This window comes from Tupaia chinensis, unplaced genomic scaffold (assembly GCF_000334495.1).
Source record: "Tupaia chinensis unplaced genomic scaffold, TupChi_1.0 Scaffold147069_1, whole genome shotgun sequence".
NCBI classification, from domain to species: Eukaryota; Metazoa; Chordata; class Mammalia; order Scandentia; family Tupaiidae; genus Tupaia; species Tupaia belangeri.
In genome coordinates, this window is record NW_006206919.1 from 781,880 (window position 1) to 802,804 (window position 20,925).

The following is a 20,925-nucleotide window of genomic DNA, read 5'->3' on the forward strand; positions in this document are numbered from 1 at the left end:
TATCTGCTCAGCAGTTTACGCCAAAACTACAGGAATAGATCTGAATTTGTACTTACACTGAAGTTATCAACATCTGATTAAGGGTTTTGTCTTGTTTCTGTGGACCTGTGAAATTGCTCCAAAGAGCTGAATGATAACTAGAGTGTCTGACCGTTCACTAGTTTATTAAAAGTGTCTGAGGAGGGTTTTATGATTTACTATGACAAACATAGATCAATGCCAAGATTCAGGGACATTACCTTGCATCACTCAACAATACAATTTGGAGCAGTCATTTGTACTTGGTGTGGGACTGATGAACATCAGAAATTGATGTAATATTAAGAGATCTGAGCAAAGGGGCAAGAAGGTTCGTGGGAAGCCTATGATCACTGGGTAGGACTCCACTCAGTGAGTTTAAGAAAAAAGTAAGAAAGCATTTCCAAATAGAGGAAACCCTAAAGTATTGTTTATAAAAGTACTCAGTTCCCATTGGGCTTCCATTTGGGTTCTCGTGTTGCTGTGTGTGCATCCCCAGAAAACACCACCCACACACACATACACACACACACACACACACACACAAAGTGTTCAGTGTTCATAATGAAACACAAGTACAGTGTGACTGTTTGGACTAGTCACTGCTTTTTGCATGGATAAGGATAAACATTTGGGACATTGGTGAGCAATTTTCAAAAGTATAATTCTAAAAATCAATGTCTTTTTGAACGGCTGGACTCCCTGCACCACAAATCTTTTATTTGCCATTCTGCTCATGTGTTTTTCTCTCTTTTTAGCCAGCTTGGCTCAACTAATCATTTAGAGGTTCATTCTCCCCAGATGCTCCCTAGAATCAATTCAATGATTTGACATTCCTGGAAGGACTGCATGATTTTGATTCCATATACTCTGAGCCATAAAGCCACACATAATGAGGGAGAGGAAGGGAAGGAGTAAGAAGAGGAGTTAGTAACATTGGCACAGGGATTCTGTTGATTCTTTCTGCTGAGCCTCGCAAGCTGGGTTATCAGATTTTGACATGGCAAAGAGAAGCCTCTGGAATTGGGGTTCAAACCAACAGAATGAGGCTTTGAACACAGAGCTGGGGTAAAGAAGATGGAGATAATAGAAGGGAGGGACAGGAGCCTGGGAGGTCTGGTCTGTTAGCCAGTCTTAGCTTCCAGGCACCAATATTCAGGCACTCAGACTAGGACAGTGTCTTTATAAAACTACAGTTGATAGGGGCTGGCAGGGGGCGTAGTGGTTAAGGGAGCTAGACTCCCACATAGCCAACTGTGGTTAGAGTCCCGGACCTGATGGCTTTCTCTCTCTCTCTTTCTCCTCTCTCTAGTTAAATTAAAATAAATAAATAAAGTTAAATAATTTTTTTAAAAAAAGAACCTACAGTTGATGCACCCTTGGAGAGGCCTAAAATATCTGGTGGTGATTCTTTTATATATATATATATATAAATATTTTATGTATTTTTGCTTATTTTAATTTGACCGAAGAGGGACAGAGTGAGAGAGAGAAGGAAAGTAAGAAAGCAAGCCGCCAGGTCTGGGACTCGAACCAAGGTCAGCCATGTGGGAATCTAGCGCCCTTAACCACCACACCACCTGCCAGCCCTGGTGGTGTTTCTTGTAGTGTTTCTGGTGGTATGGCCTTGAAGTGACCCTGGCCCAAAACTAACCCTTCAATGCCCAATCAACATATTCCTCCACATAGACCTTGAAAAAATGACCCAGACCTCAAAGGTGGGTTTGCATTTGAGAGTTAAACTATCATTTGTCAGTAAACTATTTTAATTGCATAGACAACATAGCTCTGAAAGCTAATCAAGGTAAAATGTGACCCTATCAATACTTAATCTCTTGGTATAGCAAGACGATACCTGTCTTTTTCTAATCTTTGAACAGTCATGAGTCCTTTTATGTAATGGTAAAGACTGGTTTTGACACTCTAGGATATTTATGTAATACATTAAGTTTTTTCAATATCCTTATGAAAGTATTTCTCTGAAATGACTTAAGGGGATTAGTCAAGATTCTAGGATGGAGAATGTTGCGGGTACTGGAGACAGTGTGGCGGAAGGTGGGAGATGGGGGAGGGTGAGAGGAAGGTAATCAAGGAGAAAAATAGAGAAGACATTTAAGGGACACCAAAATGGAGGATTGTCTGTTGATGATAATGCGTATGATAGTATCGTTCATTGGACTGGTGTGTAGTGTATTTATGCTGGGAAATTTCATTTTATAAGCTGTGGTGATGTACATTGACTGAATGTATAAAATAAAATTTTAAGAAAGACAAAAAGAAGATTCTAAATTAACCAGAACACTGCTTTGTACCTGGAGTTATGAAACGCAACTACATGAAACAATACATCAAATCTAAATCTTATAGCCTGAAGAATTCAGAATGACTGACTGATTGTACTTTCGATTTATTTCCCCGTCATTCACAAGTGACATTCTGTTTCCATATTTAGTACTTCAGTAAACGCTGTTGATACTCCCAAATTCATTCGTGTGATGATAGGTGTATTGCTCGAGTGAATGATTTTCTGTCATTTGTGGATTTGTTTACATCTCTTTTCCCATCTGTCTTTCTACGATACACTAATTCTACAGTCCTAATTCCTGAAAAGCAACCAGCACAGTTTTAAACCATGTTGCTATCTAATTCAAATTGTATTTCTGATGATTTGATTAAAAACTACAAAGAACTACTTTCAACAAAAGCTTCTTATAGCGGAACACAAACATTTGTAAAGCAGGCATGCAGTACTTAACCTGCACTCACAGATTTAGAGAAAAGCATATTCGAGAGAGGAATTAATCACAAACTAAATCCCACCCCTGGGCCTCCTTACACAATCCATCAGGGAGGTTTAAACATGTGCAGTGGCTTCTCTACTACCGAATTTTAGTAGCATGTCCCAGTGTCCAATCTCTCATAAGAAAGCCAAGAGATTTATTCAGGGAAGATCTAAGAAGAAAAACAGCAGTATCAACTTAATATTAAGATCATCAGAGAATTAATCTGAGAAACATAGGCTCATTTATTAATCATGTTCATTAGACTCTTACCCTTGTGATTAAAAATTAAAACTAAGCGCATGCAAAAAGGTTGACTTTATGACATTTGAATAATGATTTGGTAGTTCTGGGATATTTGCATCCACTTCATTATTTATACACTTTCAAAATTGGGACATTTCTACCACGCATGGTATATATTGGAAAGCAGTTTTCTCTAAGCCAAGAAACACATCAAACAATGTTTATTTCAAGAGAGAACTTTTATGCCTAAACTTTAACCTCTCAAATCTATGCAGTATACAAACTACATACAGTTCTGTGCTTTGCTAATAACATATGCTACTTTGTGGGACAAAAACATAAGAATGCTTTCATGATTGTGCATAACCTAGTGAAGATTTTGCAGTGTTAGAGATTTTTTTTTCCTCTTCTAGCACTTCAGAGGGAGAGTAACTTTTCATAGCTTTTTGCCAGAGGAGATACTGTGATGTCTAAGGGACTAAATAAGGTGACATAGCATTCCATTTCTGTTGGGTTTTTCACCAATGTGGATAACCATTAGACTATAGGCAAAATGTAATGCCACCTTGCTCAAATACAAACTTTAAGTCTCTGATTTAGATCATTTTAGATACTCTGATTTCATTATAGAAATTCCTAGACTACTTGCGGGATAAAACAAATGCTAAGACCATATCGAATTTCAACAAACCCAATTAGCAGAAAATAAAGATAAAATGCCTTTCTATTTAAGAACAGGATGATGTTTTAATTGTTATAGCATCTGGCATGCCTGATGTATACAGTTCTTGACATTCATATAATAACAAAAAAAAGTTGTTTGGGATGTTTTTTTCTTTTATTTCCTAGTGTCCCCTTTCCTCTCTAATATTTTTCCCACCCCAACCCCAGCTCAGGCCTTTAGCTCTCCTCTCTCTTCTTCAGTAGTCTATAAAGAAAAACCCTATGCAGTGAAGGGTACATGCAAAACCACCTCTCGTGTCTACAGAGATAGGCCAAGGCTGCCTATTACTTAGCTGTGATGAACAGACCACCATCGTAGTGACAACTGATGTGGATGCCTTCAGGGTAAAACAAAGGTTTACATATTACACAAGCAATTTAACTGTTTTCTAAACAGATTGCCAAGACAGTGGGAGTTGGCAGCCCGCACTGTGTTTTAGGTTTTGGAGACTTGGATTAGAAGTGACTGTTGATTATGAACCTTTTTATTTGTCTTCTATGAACTACGAGCAACCTAGTAACCCAGGAAAGAATTCTACACAGCACTTAAACTTGTCTTCCGAGCTCCCCAAGATTACGTACACAAATCACTTGACAAAAGTGGTGTAAGACTCTTGCGCATAGATAACCACACAAGACAATTGTCTTGTTCTAACCCTTAAAGAGTTCCACAAAGTGAAATGTTTTATAATCCTTTTTTGTGCAGGAGGCAAGGAAGAAAAGAGGTTGGGCAAAGATTATCCTGAAGAAAGAAAGAGACTCTTTTGGGGTTCCAGTTGAAACACAATAAAGAACATAATTAACTTCACAATTCTTTGTGTTTTTCATTTGACTGCAGGGAGGAGATGAAAGAGGACTGCTAAGCCTTGCATTCCATCCCAATTACAAGAAAAATGGAAAGCTCTACGTGTCTTATACCACCAACCAAGAACGGTGGGCTATCGGGCCTCATGACCACATTCTTCGGGTTGTGGAGTACACAGTATCCAGGTATCGCGAAAATGCATCAGAGCATCACAATTTTTAAATCTTATTTTCTCACCAGCTCTGCTTAAACCTTTTATTTTGAAGTTACAAGAGCCATAAAGTGGCAATGATTAAAACACAATCTCTATCTTGCTTAAGCCCCTCTATGGGTGCTTTAAGGGAAATAGAGAAAAATGATGGCTTTTGCACTTTTCCTCATTTAGCTTTCAATTTAAATACTACTTAGAAAACCTTTTAAATGATGTAATTTATCAGTAATTTGTATCAGTTCCATTTCAAGTACATGTTACCATATTTATATGCCAGGTAGTGGCATCCCTCTCTGGGCACTAAGTGTTTGCTTTCTAGAGGATTCACCTTACATCTTTAAATATCATTGTATTGTTTCTTCTCACAATGTAGGAAAAACCCCCACCAAGTTGATCCAAGAACAGCCAGAGTGTTTCTCGAAGTTGCAGAACTCCACCGGAAGCATCTGGGTGGACAGCTGCTCTTCGGCCCTGATGGCTTTTTGTACATCATTCTCGGTGATGGGATGATCACACTGGATGATATGGAAGAGATGGATGGGTTAAGGTAAAAGGCTGACAGCAAGCAGCTTCCTCTTGACTGCTAGGAAAAAGGGTCAGAGTCAGTGAATTAAGACTCATGGTTTGTTTTTTGTTTGTTTGTTTGTTTGTTTGTTTGTTTAAAGAGGTTTTTGCTATAGGGCATGTGCGCTCACCAGAAAGAGAGAGACAGAGAAACAGAAAGCATAAAATCACCCCCTCACCCAGGGGGGATGGCCATGCCATAATCCCTTCTCCTCCATTCTCCTCTCGGGACTTTGGGCATGCATGCACGCACGCCCAGCATGAGTTTAAGCCACCAGGTCCGAGACTCGAACCACGGTTGACTGTGGTAGTCCAGCGACGTAGCCATTACACCAACTGCTGGTCCCAAGACTCATCTTTGAGTTCCATCACTTTGAACTTTTGTTGTCAGTGTCTGCATTTATAAAGTGGGGAAGAATTCAGTAAGACATTGATGTAATACTCCCTTTGGTCCTAAAGGAAGTTACTGTCGCTGTCATGTAGCCCTGTGCTGCAAGGCTATCTCTGCTGCACGCAGCCTCGAGAAGCAAGCCAGTCTTCAGGCTTCTGTGCAGCTGCTGCCTCTCAGCCCTGCATAATGGACTCACTTCACTAAGCAGAGGCTTTCTGGGGATATCAAATACGTGGGTTGTCAGGAAATAAAGAGGACCGCTGCAAAAATCGGTGTGCTAATAGTGCCACGGTCCTCAGTCACCACCAAGCTGTATGTTGGTGCAGTCACTTGCTGCGAACCAAAGTGCCCTTGGTTTTGTTTCCCATGATACGGAATTTGGAACTTTAATGATACTGTCTCCAATGAGAGGATGACTCTTTTCTCCATAGAGCAAGCTCGCCCCATTTCATTCAGGTGAAATAATCTTGAAAATGCAAAGGATTTATGCCATCCTCCGATGTCTCAGTGATTTCACAGGCTCGGTGCTCCGGCTGGACGTGGACACAGACATGTGCAGCGTGCCATACTCCATCCCGAGGAGCAACCCGCACTTCAACAGCACCAACCAGCCCCCCGAAGTGTTTGCCCATGGGCTCCATGACCCAGGCAGGTGAGAACACACACTCACACCCCATCGTTATCCAAGTATTTCACCCTCTTTCTGTGAGTGTGTGAAGCAGGTGGAGAAGGCAGATTAGGCAAGGATAGAGACAGATTTATGGAAGAAAAATTCACCTCAAAATTTGGAGGGATATTTATTCAAGAAACACTGCTAGACTCAAGGAATGAATAAGATTTCAATCTTAACAACGTGGAGGTCAATATTGTGTTTCCTTAAGCCCCTCTAATGTTAATTTCCTTATGTATTGAGTTGTTGGAAAAGTCATGATGCATTTGTGCATAGAAAAACATGCATCAATAGAAAAAATACACCATTGGGACCAGCAGATGTGTAATGATTATGTCACTGGACTCCCAAGTAGTTGACTGCAGTTTGAGTCCCAGACCAGGTAGTTTAAAACTCACACCGGGCACGTGTGCGTGCATGCCCTAAATCCCTAGAGGAGAATGGAGGAGAAGGGATTGAAGCATGGCCATCCCCCTGGGGGTGGAGTTCTCGCTTTCTCACTTTCTCTCTCTCTCTCTCTCTCTCTCTCTCTCTCTCGTAAGCATATACGCCCTGTAGCAAAAATCACTCTCAAAAAAAGGAAAAATAAAAAATACATCACAACTTTTCCAACAACCTAGTACTAAATGGGAGTGCTAATAACTACCTTGCAAGGATGCTCTAGTGATTAGAGAAAACTGTGTGGGTAAAAAGCACAGTGGAGTATCTCATGGCTGGCAGGTTTTACATAAATTACTGTTTTTGTTATCATGGCTTCCTTCACTGAATGCAGAGTGGAGTAGTACTCATTGGCAAGAAGTTGAGATAAATGTTTACTTTTTCACTTGAAAAAAATTACATATACAAAAGGAAATCGTATCGACTGCTTGCTGTACTATAATGAGCTATAAAGAATGGAAAACTAAGACGTCTGTGCAGTGAGAAATGCTGGGTACACTTTAGAAGTGCTGTGAAGTATAATATAGCAATTCGATGATGAAAGCTTCATCCAGTCTGTGGTCTATTATGCGTACTAAGGGGTATCTGACCACATTCGTTCATTTACTGGCTAAGTTATTATTGCCATTTAATGTTTATTGAGTGTTCACTATGTGCAAGGTGAATATTTCTCGAACGTTTTATTTTCATAATCCCTCATGCCCTTCATCTCCCCTCCATCAAAGCCCAAGTCTACAGTTCATTTCCTTTTTGGCATCTCAGCAGATCTTAAAATCTGTGCGACAGGGAATACTTAAGGTGGGTTCAGGATGTGGAGGAAACTGTCACATTCCATTCCTATAGCTCAGAACTCACAGATACCACCACAAAGCAGCACTTTGAAGTCGAGCAGCCTGAGTCACCACAATCCCCCTGGAGCTTTCTCGCCACCTTCCTGGGGGTCCTGAGCCTCAGTGCATAAACAGGGGATGAGGCGTCTTACAGACCATACGCGTGGCAAGATGCCTGTGTTCTGGGGTCTTAGCTCCTCTGGTGGCAGAGGGCTGAAGGGAAGGGTTGTGTTTATATTCCATCTCCCTCCAAGAGTATTTTATGCAGAAGAAGACTTAATAAAACTGAAAGGAAACTAAAAAAGCTAACTTTACTAATCTCTTTGCTGCAGGGTGCCGGACTGTGTCTTGCGTACACTGTGTCCTTCATGCTCTCAGCAGTACTAGAGCATAGTACTCCACCCTGTGCATAATACTACATAGTACTACAGACACCCCCCCCCCATAGCATTTTTTTTGAAGGTTTTGTTATAGGTGTGTGTACTTGCTGGAGAGACAGGAACAGTGAGAGCGAAACTGAGAAATTACCCTTTCGGGGGGATGGCCTCACTGCAATTCCTTCTCTTCCATTATCTTCCTGGAATTTGGGGCACACACACACGCACACATGCCCACTGTGAGTTTTAAGTCAGCGGGTCCAGGACTTGAACCACAGTCAGCCATGTGGGAGTCCAGTGCCTTAACTACTACGTCACCTGCTGGCCCCAAACAAACTATTATTAGAACACTTTTAGGTTCACAGAAAAATTGAGCATAAGTTAGAGACTTCCCTCATACTCCCTGCCCCGTCACATGTGTAGACCCTCCCGTTGCCGTCAGGCCCCACAGAGTGGTCTATTTGTTATAACTGATGAACTGACCCTGACACGTCAGAACCACCCAGCAGCCACAGTTTACACCAGGGATCGCTCTTGGTGTACATTCTACGGGTTTCGATAAATGGATAACGACATGTATCCATCATCTTAGTATCATACAGATAGTTTCGCTGTTGGGGCCCTTTTGCATATGTGAAACTAAAGGTTAGAAGGTCAAGTAGTTCTCAGTGGACCTGGTATTCAGCCAGAGCTGGGCCTCACAGCCCCTAGCAACTTCACCTCCAGGATACTTGGCCTTTTCTTCTAATCTGCTGTTTCTTGTGGGAAACCAGTCAAACCTCTTTTTTGTCATAGCGTCTCCATCTTCAAAAGAAAGGTAATACAGGCAAGTTCTCTTACCCTGTATGGATTTAGTTCCACGTTAAACCACAGCGTGTCTGTGTCATGATCCCTGCCAGGCATTGTTGCTCTGTGAATCATTGAATTAAGGAGGACAATAAGGAGACTATTGTCATAGAACAACGAACCCATCTTTGGCAGGTCAGGCTTACAGTTCCTCTATCATGAATGGGATCATTTGGAGCCAACCGTTTTGGATTCCTTTGTTTTTTAATAACTAAGTCTCTAAGACCTAGCCCCTATTCTCAATTTTTTTAAAATTTATTTTTAAATGTATTTAGTAGTCCTCATAGTTTCGTTTTGTGTTTAAGTCATTAATGTATTCGTTGTTGTTGGTGGTGGTGGTGGTCTAAAACAGTGAGTCTCAAGGGAATAATTTTACCCTCAAGGGCCGCCTGGCAATGTCCGGAAACATTTCTTATTTTCGCAACTGGGGTGGAATGGGGATGGGGTAGTATTATCTCATCTAGTGGCTAAATGGCCAGAGGTACTAAATATCCTCTAATTCTTGGGACAGACCCCTAGGCCCCAAGAATTATCTGGCCCAAGATGTCAATAGTGACAAGATTGAGAAACCTAAAAATATGAAACCTATTTTTGACATTTTTTTCTTTAGTTTTTCTATAGGGCAAATGTGCTTGTGCAAGTGAGAAAGTGAGAAATCACCCCCCTTCCCAGGGAGTGACCCTGCCACAGTCCTCTTCTCCACTTTCCTCCATATGCACATGCATCAGGTATTATTTTCAAACTGTAGGGTCAGGGACTCAAACTATGAAGTTGGCCATGTGGGATCCAGTGCGCCAACCTCCATGCCACCACCTGACCCTGTGGTCCACATTTCTGAGCACTTCAAAAATTATATTATACAACTTCATTCTTCTCCCCAACCCAAACTCTCCATTCCCAATCTCTCAGTGACTTACACATTCAACAAATATTGAGCCTCCTGTATCCCCGCTTTGAACTGTGTAGTAGAACCACAGTAAAAGGAGTTGGAAGTGGTCCCTGCCCTAGAGAGTTTATAGTCAATGGCTTCCATCACAGAGATAGTCTGGCCTCAGATTAGGAGGGGAGAAAATGAAGACAGAGTCAACGTCAAAGACATCGATGTCTGTGCAGATCAGCTTTATTTCAAGCCTTGAACTGGAATGCATGTTGTCCTTTGTAGGGAAGCCTGAGGTCTAGAATGTAGCAATCCCATGTAAGAAACGCAAAACTAATAGTATAATATATTGCGTGATGCACACGTGAGCTGATTATGACACCGATTCTTCCTCTTAATAAGTGACCGCATGATATTCCTTAACAGCAGACTAACAAATGTTGAAGACAGTGTGCACATTCATAACGGAGGCCGATACCAAAAGAAATTGAGAAATTCACTCCAGGATCATTAAGGTTCGGCAGAGTAAACAAACACATCAGGGTGTTTCCCTTAGCGGTTTCTAAAAGATCCAAACTAAATTGCCCGTGGGATTCTCGCCAGCCCACAAAGGCTTCCTTCCTCTGTCAGGAATCTCCAGTCTGAGTCTGGAAGATTCCCCAGGAGGCGTTAATGGGTGTCCCCTTTTCCGTTATGCAGATGTGCCGTGGACCGACAGCCCACTGATATAAACATCAATTTAACCATACTTTGTTCAGACTCCAATGGAAAAAACAGATCATCAGCCAGAATCCTCCAAATCATAAAGGGGAAAGATTATGGTAAGTAGAGCATAATTTCTTGATTTCGCTTTTGTTTGGATTTTGTTTTAGTATGTTAATCAAAGAAAAAGGGATTTCTGCAAAGTGAGCACTTGCAAAAGCATAAAAATACCAGCCTGACAGTAGCAACGGAGTAAACCATTCACTTTTTAAAAGTCAGGTGACTCTTACAAGCCCGAAGGGTTCCACTGGTTAACTACCTTTTCTGTGGATTGAACGGTTCTTGGTAGATCCAAAAATGTGAATGGACCATTAAAAGCTGCTTATCTTTTGCTCATCTAAGAATCAAGACAAATGACTTGTTTATTTAACATAATAAACTAATCAGCTCATGGGCCAGCCAGGTGGTTAAGGCAGCTGGATACCACATGGCCTACTGCCACAGTTCGAGTCCCAGCCCTAGCAGATTTTTTGAATCAGCATGTTTAATGGGCATATATAATTTAAACAGTATATTTTAAAACATGATTACTAGAATATTAAAAGAGAACATATAAAATATAAAATTTGAGGGCCCAGAGAGTGGAGTAGCACAATGCCCTGTGAGGCAATCCCACACGAAGGTTCCTGATTCGAGTCTGGAGACCTCCCTGAGTGTGCTGAACGCACGCCTGCCCTCGGTGAGTCAGTGTTAAGGGGAAGCTGCCTCTTTCCTCTCTCTCTTTCTCTGTCTCTCTTGCTCATGGGAGAGTAAATTAATGAACTTTTTAAAAAATAACAAAATAAAACTTGATAGCAAAGACAAAAGCACTATTTTGCAATATTTTAGTACTTATTCCCTTTGAAGGAAGCAATGGATCAAATGTTATGATTCAGGGAACACAGTAGATTAAGATGATTAAATTGATTGCCTTTTTCTATTTACTCATTCAATACAGGTATTTATTTAGCACCAGGAATGAAGCAGCTGTGTTAGTTCATGTGGTATTCAGTTATTTTACCTTATTTTTTTTCCAGGTGTGTATGTGTGTGTGTGTGTGTGTGTGTGTGTGTGTGTACCCTTTAAAAGCCAAACCAAAAAATAATGTGGTTTGAGAGGGAAAAAAAAAAAAAAAAAAAAAAAACCTCATGAGTCACTAATTCAATGGAATCTTGGCTAGATCTGCAGATTGAACTAAATTCTACAACCCCATTAATTGAGGTTCAGCTGAAACTGGTTACAACATTAATAGCCCTACAGTTACACATTTCAAACACATCCACAGTGCCCTCAACATGCCAGACTCTGTGGTAAGCCCTTTATAGATTTTGCTCATTTCAGTTCCAGAACAACTCTGTGTGATTGGCAGTACCACGGGCCACGTTGTACAGATCAGGAAACTGAGGCACGGAAAGGTTAATTATCACACCACATTAAAGGGGCAAGGCCTGGATTTGAACCCAAGTAGCATTTCTCCAGAGTTTGTAACCTGAATCATTCAGCGATGCTACCTCTCACTGTGCGTTATTTAAAACTTCTCTTTTCTGCTTTTTATAAATATCATGTGATTATGGAGATGATGATATGATTACGATATGGAGTATCTAGATGTTGATAATGCTATTAATAATGCTGTTTGTAATGACTCTTGGACATTGAATATGGAGGAAGTAATTTCCAGATCAATTTGCCACTGGCTTTAGAGTTTTTCCACTGCAATTAGCATACATGTAAGTTCAAGGACAATAACGGCCTACATAATGCATGGGAAGAGTGACATATATGACCAGACACATGCAATTCAAGAGGAATTATTTGAATAAACTTTGTTTGCCACCCAACTCTATAAACAAAACTATTAAAAAATTTTAGATGACATTACTTGACAAATAATGTGTTAAAATATATAATGAATGTGTTTTTAAACATCTTCTATATACCATGCTCTTATTTTCACCAGAGTGTGAACTTTTAAAATTATATGTAATTTGATAGAGATGGTTTGATTTACTAAATTTATATAGAAGCATTTCCACCAAAAAATTCAATATTCAAAAAAAAAGGTTTTGTTTCTTTAAAGTTTGTAGTTCCAAGTAAATAATCCTGATTTCCAAAACATCCAGATTCTAATTTCATTGAAAACTTGGTATGTGTTGGCAATTGTAACAGCAGCAAGCATTTTGCAGAGCAGTCTCCTTTCATTAAGCTGTGTGTGGGAGGTCCTTACAATTTTGATACTCTTTAAGCAGAGTAATTTTCACTAAATATTTACAGCAAGGTTTCATCTCGTGCATCATGGCTTACATTTCAGAATTAAATGATTGTAACTGCCACTTCACCTGCATTTCTTTTACTTTATGAAAATATCTTGCATTCGATCTAATGCTATGTCTTTTTTTTTTCAGAAAGTGAGCCATCACTTTTAGAGTTCAAACCATTCAGCAATGGCCCTTTGGTTGGTGGATTTGTTTACCGAGGCTGCCAGTCTGAAAGACTATATGGAAGCTATGTGTTTGGCGATCGTAATGGGTATGTTCCCCGATACCACAATTTGATATACCAAGTGACGTATCCATTCATCTTTGGCAAACTGCCACAAAAGAGTCAAGCAACTCTCCCCAGGGGGTCAGATCTGGGACACACAGAAATATTATTTACATTTAATTCCACTATAGACGGTACTTTAATTAAAGAACTTCCAAAGAGATCCTTTTCCAACAGGCTTATCAAGTTCATAAAATAATTTTTAATGGTGGAGAAGTCTTCAGATAAACTTCCTGTATTTAGTTTCTTCCCTTCATCTTCCACGTAAATCTACAGTGACAATGAGTAATCTGAAGACTGTTGTTTGACATGAGTTGTACACAGATTTTTCAAATGATCTTGAGAGGCTAAGAATTTTCATTTTGGCCACAGTTTCAGGACCTTTGGGCAACAGCATGTAATTTGTTCCTGTAGGTTGGATTACTACAAAATTTAGATTTTAGCCTGGACTTTCAAGGTCACATTGTGAATAGGCATAAGAAACTGATGAAATCCAAATTAAGATTCTCATTTCCCAAGTTACTGGCATTCAGGCATATGGCATTGGTCACTATGAAAAACCAGAACAGTCTACTGACTCTATGGTCTTTGCCCTATTCCTTTCTCTGATTAATAGCACAGCATGGATTCTAGTTCTGCGAGGAAGTATCAGTCTCTGGATGAAGGAGAGGGCTTTTCTCATATGAGGTACTTTTAGTGCCCCCCCAAACAAAGCAAATCTTTAACTACTTTCTCTGCATATGGGAATTTCATAATACACACATTTTGGGCTATATTATCTTTCCCTTTGGAAGCCAGGTCTGTGGCACAACAGTTATTTATTATGAATTTTACTTTAAATATCTTATTGTGGTCTTTAAGCAAAAGCATGTTTTCATTGTAGGTCTATGATGTGTATTTGTTGTAGGAATTTCTTAACTCTCCAACAAAGTCCTGTGACCAAGCAATGGCAAGAAAAACCACTCTGTCTTGGCACTAGTGGTTCCTGTAGAGGCTACTTTTCGGGTCACATCTTGGGATTTGGAGAAGATGAATTAGGTACTGTGAACTGTTTTCTCTTTCTCTTCAGTTCTAACTCCTTTGCTCGAGAGGCTTTATTTGGCCTTGAAGAACAAGCCTGACAACCTCACCCTCCATTTGTTGGAAATATACAGTAAAAATAAATTACTGGAGAGGTAAAAGATGGTCCAGCTATATATTCTTTCCAGTACCCTTTCCTGAGGGTTTTTATATTTTATTTCCACTTTAGAAATACAAGAGTAATGGGCTTGTCCAATGACCTGGTGGTTAAAGGATCTGGATCCCACATGGCCAACTGCAGTTCAAATCTTGGCCCTGGTAACTTGAAAAACACACTGGGTACATGTCCAAAATCTAAACAGGAAGGAGAAATGGGGAAGAAGGTGCTTTCTCCCTCTCCCTGTCTCTCTGTATCTTTCTGGTAAGTATACATTCCCCTAGGCCTTCCTTTTTTTAAAAAGAGAGATTTTTGTTGTAGGGTACATATGCTCGCCAGAGAGATAGAAAGCAAAAAATCACCCTCCCCCCCACCCCAGGGTGATGAACATGCCACAATCCCTTTTCCTCCGTTCTTCTCTCAGGATCTTGGGCACACATGCACACGTGCCTGGCGTGAGTTTCAAGCAACCTGGTCTGGGACTCAGACCACAGTGGACTATATGGGAGTCCAGCAACGTAACCATTATGCTATCTGCTGGTCTCTCTCCTTCCCCCAGCTTTTAAAAAAAAAAATACATAAAGCAGATAAATAAGAGACAAGCATAAGAGAGAATTTTTGAGTCCCAAAGAAGGAATTTTGTATATTCTACTAATAGTTTTGATTATGCATTTGAGTAATTTGTTTATATTCTTTTTCTGAACACCTCTCCATTTATCCATGTCTCAACAAATAAAAAAACTTCTTGGAATCTGAAACTCATCTCTATTTCCTACTCCCCCCCCCCAATGGCATAAAATTTGTGCAAGATAATCTGAGCTCTAGATCTTCTTCCTAATAGAACAGAAATTACCTTTCCATTGGCACTCTATGAGAAAAAATACACTTCCGTGTATATTTGTCAAAATGTACACTGCTTAACAAACAAAAAGAAGTTGAAATTGGGATGTGATCAATCAAAGAGTGAAAATCATATTCTCTACTGATTTTCAGTTACAGGGATAAATGTAACTTTGCTAATCACTACCTTAAAAGACCAATATCCAAACAAACTATAGTTACTATATTCCTTTAGCTTCATAGATTAATTTCTCGACATTAAAAAAAGAGTGTATGTTTCCCAGACAAATTAGAATATTTTGGTTTTCTTACATAAAAAGGATACTTCATTAAAAAGAATTCCATGTCATCCACTTAGATTAATAAGGGAACTCAGACAAGACTCCCAAAATACATAGGACATACTTCAGACTCAAAGGAATATAAAGAGTTAAAGAGAAGTCTAATCTGTTATTTTCTTATTCCAACATTGAAAGCATTTTACAGTTAATTTTTCCTTGACATTCTCCTACCCCATTTAAAAGAATGAGAAAACTTTTTGTCACTTACACCCTACAACTTCCTTAATATAATCTATTTATTTATATTCACTTCTTTTATTTATTTTTTTTAGGTTTCTGCCATACAACATATGTGCTTGTCTCTCCGACAAGAGAGACAGAGAGAGACAGAGAGAGGGAAAGTGAGAAGTCACTCTCCAGAGGGGTTTAGCCATGTTGTAATTCCTTCCCTTCATTCTTCTCTTAGGATTTTGGGCACACACACACGCGCCCAGAGGGATTTTTAAGTCACCAGGTCCAGGACTCGAGCTATGCTCTGCCATGTGGAAATTCAGCCAGCTTAACCACCAGGCCATCTGCTAGCCCCCTCTGTGATATAATTTTAACTTGATTAGCAAACTTAATTTTAAAAGCAATTAAATTTTGGAAGAGTTAGAAATGAATATTTAGATGTTATGACTGAATCATTTTGCTTTTCCCAGATCTTAACTATAAATGACTTATTAACAATCATTGTATTAACCACCACTGGTTAAAATATATTGAATGTCTGGGTATACTTAATACTATATTGGGACCAGAACTTAAAAATAAAGCATATGCCATTGCTACTCTCCTAAAACTACTATTTCATGAATAAGAACTAAATATAAATTTTGCAACCTTATAAGTGTAAAATCATAACTATAACTTCCGATTTCCTATTCCTCAGATCCATTCTATATATTAAATTATGTGGAATTAGCAGTCATAAATAATGGTCTTTTTCTCCCAAAAGGCTGCCCTACCTGCTGCCCCACATCATGAACACAGCTTAGCACCAAGAGTTGGAGAGTTTTAGCAGCAGGGGTCACTCATTGTTTGGCAATAAGTAAAGTCTTATAAGTAAGTTAACTTACTGTTCTTTTCTCTTCAACAGGTGAAGTTTACATATTATCAAGCAGCAAAAGTATGACTCAGACTCACAATGGAAAACTCTACAAAATCGTAGATCCCAAAAGGTGAGACTGTTTAATCCCTTTGAGTCAAGCACTAATTTTCTTCAAGTTGTTTTTGTTCTTTCCAAATAGTGATTGAAGAGTTGCAATTAGCATTAGGCCAAGATGAATACTTTTGCCCCTTGCATATATTAAGTGCTATCCTGCCAGGACCCTGACCTCTGGGTGTAGAACATTAAAGCTCATTGATGTCATTTTTGTCATCACAGGGCAGGGTTCTACTTGTGGTATCAGTCCCCAGTTAAAAGCCAGATGAGGACCTGAATGTGTACTGCAGTGGCGTAAGCTCTGGTGTTGGAAGCAATAAGCCCTCCTTACTTTTGAGAAAATGAGAAATACACTGGCAAACGTTATGGCTGTTTAGTTTGATTTTTGTTTGGTAATCAGGATAAGTTATTTTGGCAGCTCAACATCTGAGCCTCATTTCAAAACTATCTCAATGCTCCTAGTGCTCAAGAGGACTGCTGGGACTAAACAAATGAAACACTGAAGAAGTGTTTTATTATTCGTCTCAGCACAAGGAAGGGTTGAATATTTTAATCCTTTAAATAATATGTTTATCCCACTCTGGTCCCTTTCCACCCACCATTATCAATATACACACAGCTTCCTAATCATCTTGACAAATAATCAGTTGTTAATTTCATGAACAAAACCTGAACCATCAGAAGCTGCTAAAATTCTGTACTGTCAAATAGACTTCAGTCATACATTTAGAAACAACTAACTATAACAAAACATAAATGTCCTTACAGATATGTCTCTCGTTAGACACAAGTGGTTGTGATTCGTTAACTTAACCTCTTGGCAGATTACAAAATATGTTAACTTACTTTCATGACCCCATTTGCAAGCTTAAATTCCTGAATTTTAAGTCTCTTTCAAGATAAATTCTGATTATATGAAATGTTTACAAAAGCCACTGGTTTTGTTCTATTTAAAAAATACTTTTTTGTACGTTATCGATTGCATATGTTTTTCTAGGGGAAAACAAAAACACAAAAAACAGCCACCAACTAACAAGAAAATCTTGTCTCTTTTTTATACCACAAAACTCTTTCTGTCCCAAAGGAAATAAATATAGGTTGACATTGGCTACTATAGTACAAATAAACAAACAAAAATACATAATCAATTCTAAATGGTCCCTTGCCAGTATCACATATCACACACTGATAGCCTCCCTTTTCTATTTAACTATACACATTTTCCTGTACAATAAAAGAAGTATGTATCTGTACACATAGGAATGTTTTCCTCCTTGAGTTTATAATCAATGTCCACTTTGAGAAAAGCAAAGAAATGAATGAAAAAAAAAATGCCAAACACTTAGGCGACTGTTCAAATTGGTAAAATCAATCTAATGTTAATTTATAACTAGCAGTATTCTAATGATTCATAATGAGGTGTTGGGATTTCACTCAGATCTAATGCAAATAGTTTCAAAATAGTCATTGTTAAATCCATTATGCTGTCAAAGTCTATATGTCATTCCAAGCTTCCTGGTAGTATTGTAACAAATTCTCTCTCTTCAGAAAAAATTGTTCTCTTCATTTGGATTGTTTAGTCTGTTGGTGAGTTGAGGTGAATTTTACACCTTCCATCCATTATTAGTGTCTAATTACTGAGGTTGCCATAAGGGACCTTGGCTTTGTGATTTCAGGGCCTCCTCTAGTAGGGTGGTCTCAGAGTGACATACCTAAAGGCCTGACTTCTCGTTATGGTGCCTGTTTCTGGTGAGTCATGTCATGTGTGGGGCCAGGGTTGAGATCTGTGTTTGCTTTTCAGAAGGTGGGGGAAGTAACAGAGTCCCAGAGACACTGTCCTTGTACACAGACATAGGCATAAATTTCAAAATTAAACTGACTGTATGAAAACAAATGTTTTCATAAACATTTGTTGGGAGTCTCATGCTGTTTTGATTTGGACACCAACGTTTATTATTCTAGTATTTTCCCTAGATGAGTTGAAGTTCTATATAAGCAGACACTTAAGTATGTGAATGGGATTATTTTGGAAACACAAGCTAATTACTAGCATAGTGTTCAGGATGTCTGTGTCAGAGAAAAAAACTTTTTCTATGGTTTTTGAGGCAGAATTTGAAGAAAGAATCTCACCAGCTATAAAAAAATTATATACAGACATTTCTTATTATATCAAAAATCTAAGCCAAATTATACTCTTAAGTTAATTCATTGTATTCTTGTGGAGAAGCCTCCAGACTTGCTAGAATAATGTTTTCAGAATAACTTTCAAACATCAGTTGATTTATGGTCCTGAAAAAGATAAACACTAGATTATAAAATTTTTACATTCTATATCACATGTCATAGAAGTTACATTTTGACTGTAGGATTTGTGTCTTTAATCTTTTCTATTTCTCCCTACAGACACACATACATGCAGAGGGAGAGGGGAAAAAAATACTTCCTTAGAGAAATAGAAATTAATTTTGCCTTCATGTTAGGATACTGAACACATTTGAATGGGTAGAGCAATCACATGTTATGGCAAAATGACCCAGCCAACATCAGTCATCCAGCTGAACTGACCAACTCACAGAATCCCAAAAAGCCTCTGATACTGGGTTCAGCATGCCCAAGCCTGGGGGTTCCTGCAGCTAGGACTTCCAGAAAACACACCTAGATAAACTGAGAACAAGGTCTGGGCAATCATTTTGGTTTCACTTAGAAACGCCACCTGAAACTAGTCAAGACGAGGACTAGTCCTAGCCTGGTAGGACATGGGGCCAGGTGGTCTGACATCTTCCTCGGTGCAGGTCCTTACATAAGTACCTCACCATCCTGTCCCCCTTTGCACATCAGAACGGTACAGATGATCATTCCATCCCTGCCTCGTTTCTACAGATGACTAATGAGGTAATTAAGTACTATATCTAAAACATGTTAAATTCTTTAGAAATGTTGGCGTTCGTTCCATGCATTCCACAGTTGTTTACAGGTGACCTCCCAACTTTTAAAGTTCTTTCTCAACTTGCCTGGTGTGTGGCATATATGATGTTGGGTAAAATCTCTTTACAATTTAAATGATATATAGTGATTGAATGTATAAATAATAAGAAGAAAAGTATTAACTAAATTTGAAAAAATATATAGATAAAGATGACAAAGCAGCTTTTTTTCTCGTAGTTGCCAGAGGGTTTGTGTGCTCACCAGAGAGAGAGAGAGAGAGAGAGAAAGCACCCCCAATGGGGTGTGGTCATGCCACAATCCATTTTCTTCCATTTCTCCGTCCCATTAGTATTTTTGATACATACATATGCTCTGTAGCTCCTACCCACAGTATGTTTCAAGGTACTGGGGCCAGGATTTGAACCCCAGTTGGCCATGTGGGATCTAGCTCCTAATACGCAACACTTAACCGCTATGCCAAGGGCTAGCCCTTGATGCAGCTTTCAGAGCTCTTAATACTTACTTTTCAAATGTCTAAGTCATGCCTTACATGCCTACTCTTCACTAAGTCTTTTTAGTGTTAAATAAATGAATGGAAATAAAGAATTTTAAAGCTTTACTTTTAAGTTTTTCCACACTATTAACAAAAATTCTTTAATTTTTGTTTCAGATGAACTTAAACCAAATGATCTTTTTTGATTTTGAAATGTTTCCAAGGTTTCTTTCTGCAAGAATTTGTAAAAACAAGATTGTTCTTAATCACATTTATTTAATTATTATGTACCCACTTTTATTATATTTTAACACATTGCTTCTCTGTTACCCAGCTGAGTTATAAAAATATTCCCTTAAAAGACCTATAAATTAACAATGCAAATTCCAAGCTGGAGAGGTCACTTAATAGAAATGTTGTATCCCCCCATGTCCTGTGTGACCAATATGAAAAAATTGTCCCTCATGCTTCCTGCTCCTCCTCCCCCCATGGCCTCACTTTCTGCCCTTTATTTTTTCTTAATATCTTGATCCTACTCCTTATTATGCTGGATGCTGAAGAGTGCTTTAAAAAAAAATCACTTCATAAAGGGAAATCAGTTCTGTTTATCCTTTGCCTATGTCTCAGGGAGCCAGCCGGCAACTCTGTCATCCTAAAGAAAGTTATACATAATAGAGCAGCTTTAGCCCAATAAGCCAGTCTAGTCCCAATTCATCAGTCAAAGTTTTATGCAAGTGGCCCCCCTAAGTTGATAAATTCCCACAGTGCCTGTTGACCCAGCTGCCAAGTCCTCTTGCAGCAGGTGGTGTTTTCATGGCCACCCTGACAGTAATACAAACTGTTTAGCAGCTCCATTGACCTTTCAGCTATTAACAGGGATACAGGCTCCACTGGGGACTAGTTTTCAAACATGACAGAATTTCTTAACATTTGGGGTCATGAAC

At 39.0% G+C, this 20,925-nt stretch overlaps 1 protein-coding gene across 1 annotated transcript in view; it reads left to right on the top strand.

Moving 5' to 3' along the window:
* Positions 1-20,925, top strand: part of HHIP (hedgehog interacting protein) — a 116,064-nt gene that overhangs the window by 74,625 nt on the left and 20,514 nt on the right. Inside the window, exons 5-11 of the mRNA XM_006169492.2 lie at positions 4,606-4,757; positions 5,157-5,330; positions 6,247-6,390; positions 10,476-10,597; positions 12,923-13,046; positions 13,969-14,099; positions 16,498-16,579. Coding sequence (XP_006169554.1) covers positions 4,606-4,757; positions 5,157-5,330; positions 6,247-6,390; positions 10,476-10,597; positions 12,923-13,046; positions 13,969-14,099; positions 16,498-16,579 — 929 coding nt within the window. The remainder of the gene's footprint in view (positions 1-4,605; positions 4,758-5,156; positions 5,331-6,246; positions 6,391-10,475; positions 10,598-12,922; positions 13,047-13,968; positions 14,100-16,497; positions 16,580-20,925) is intronic.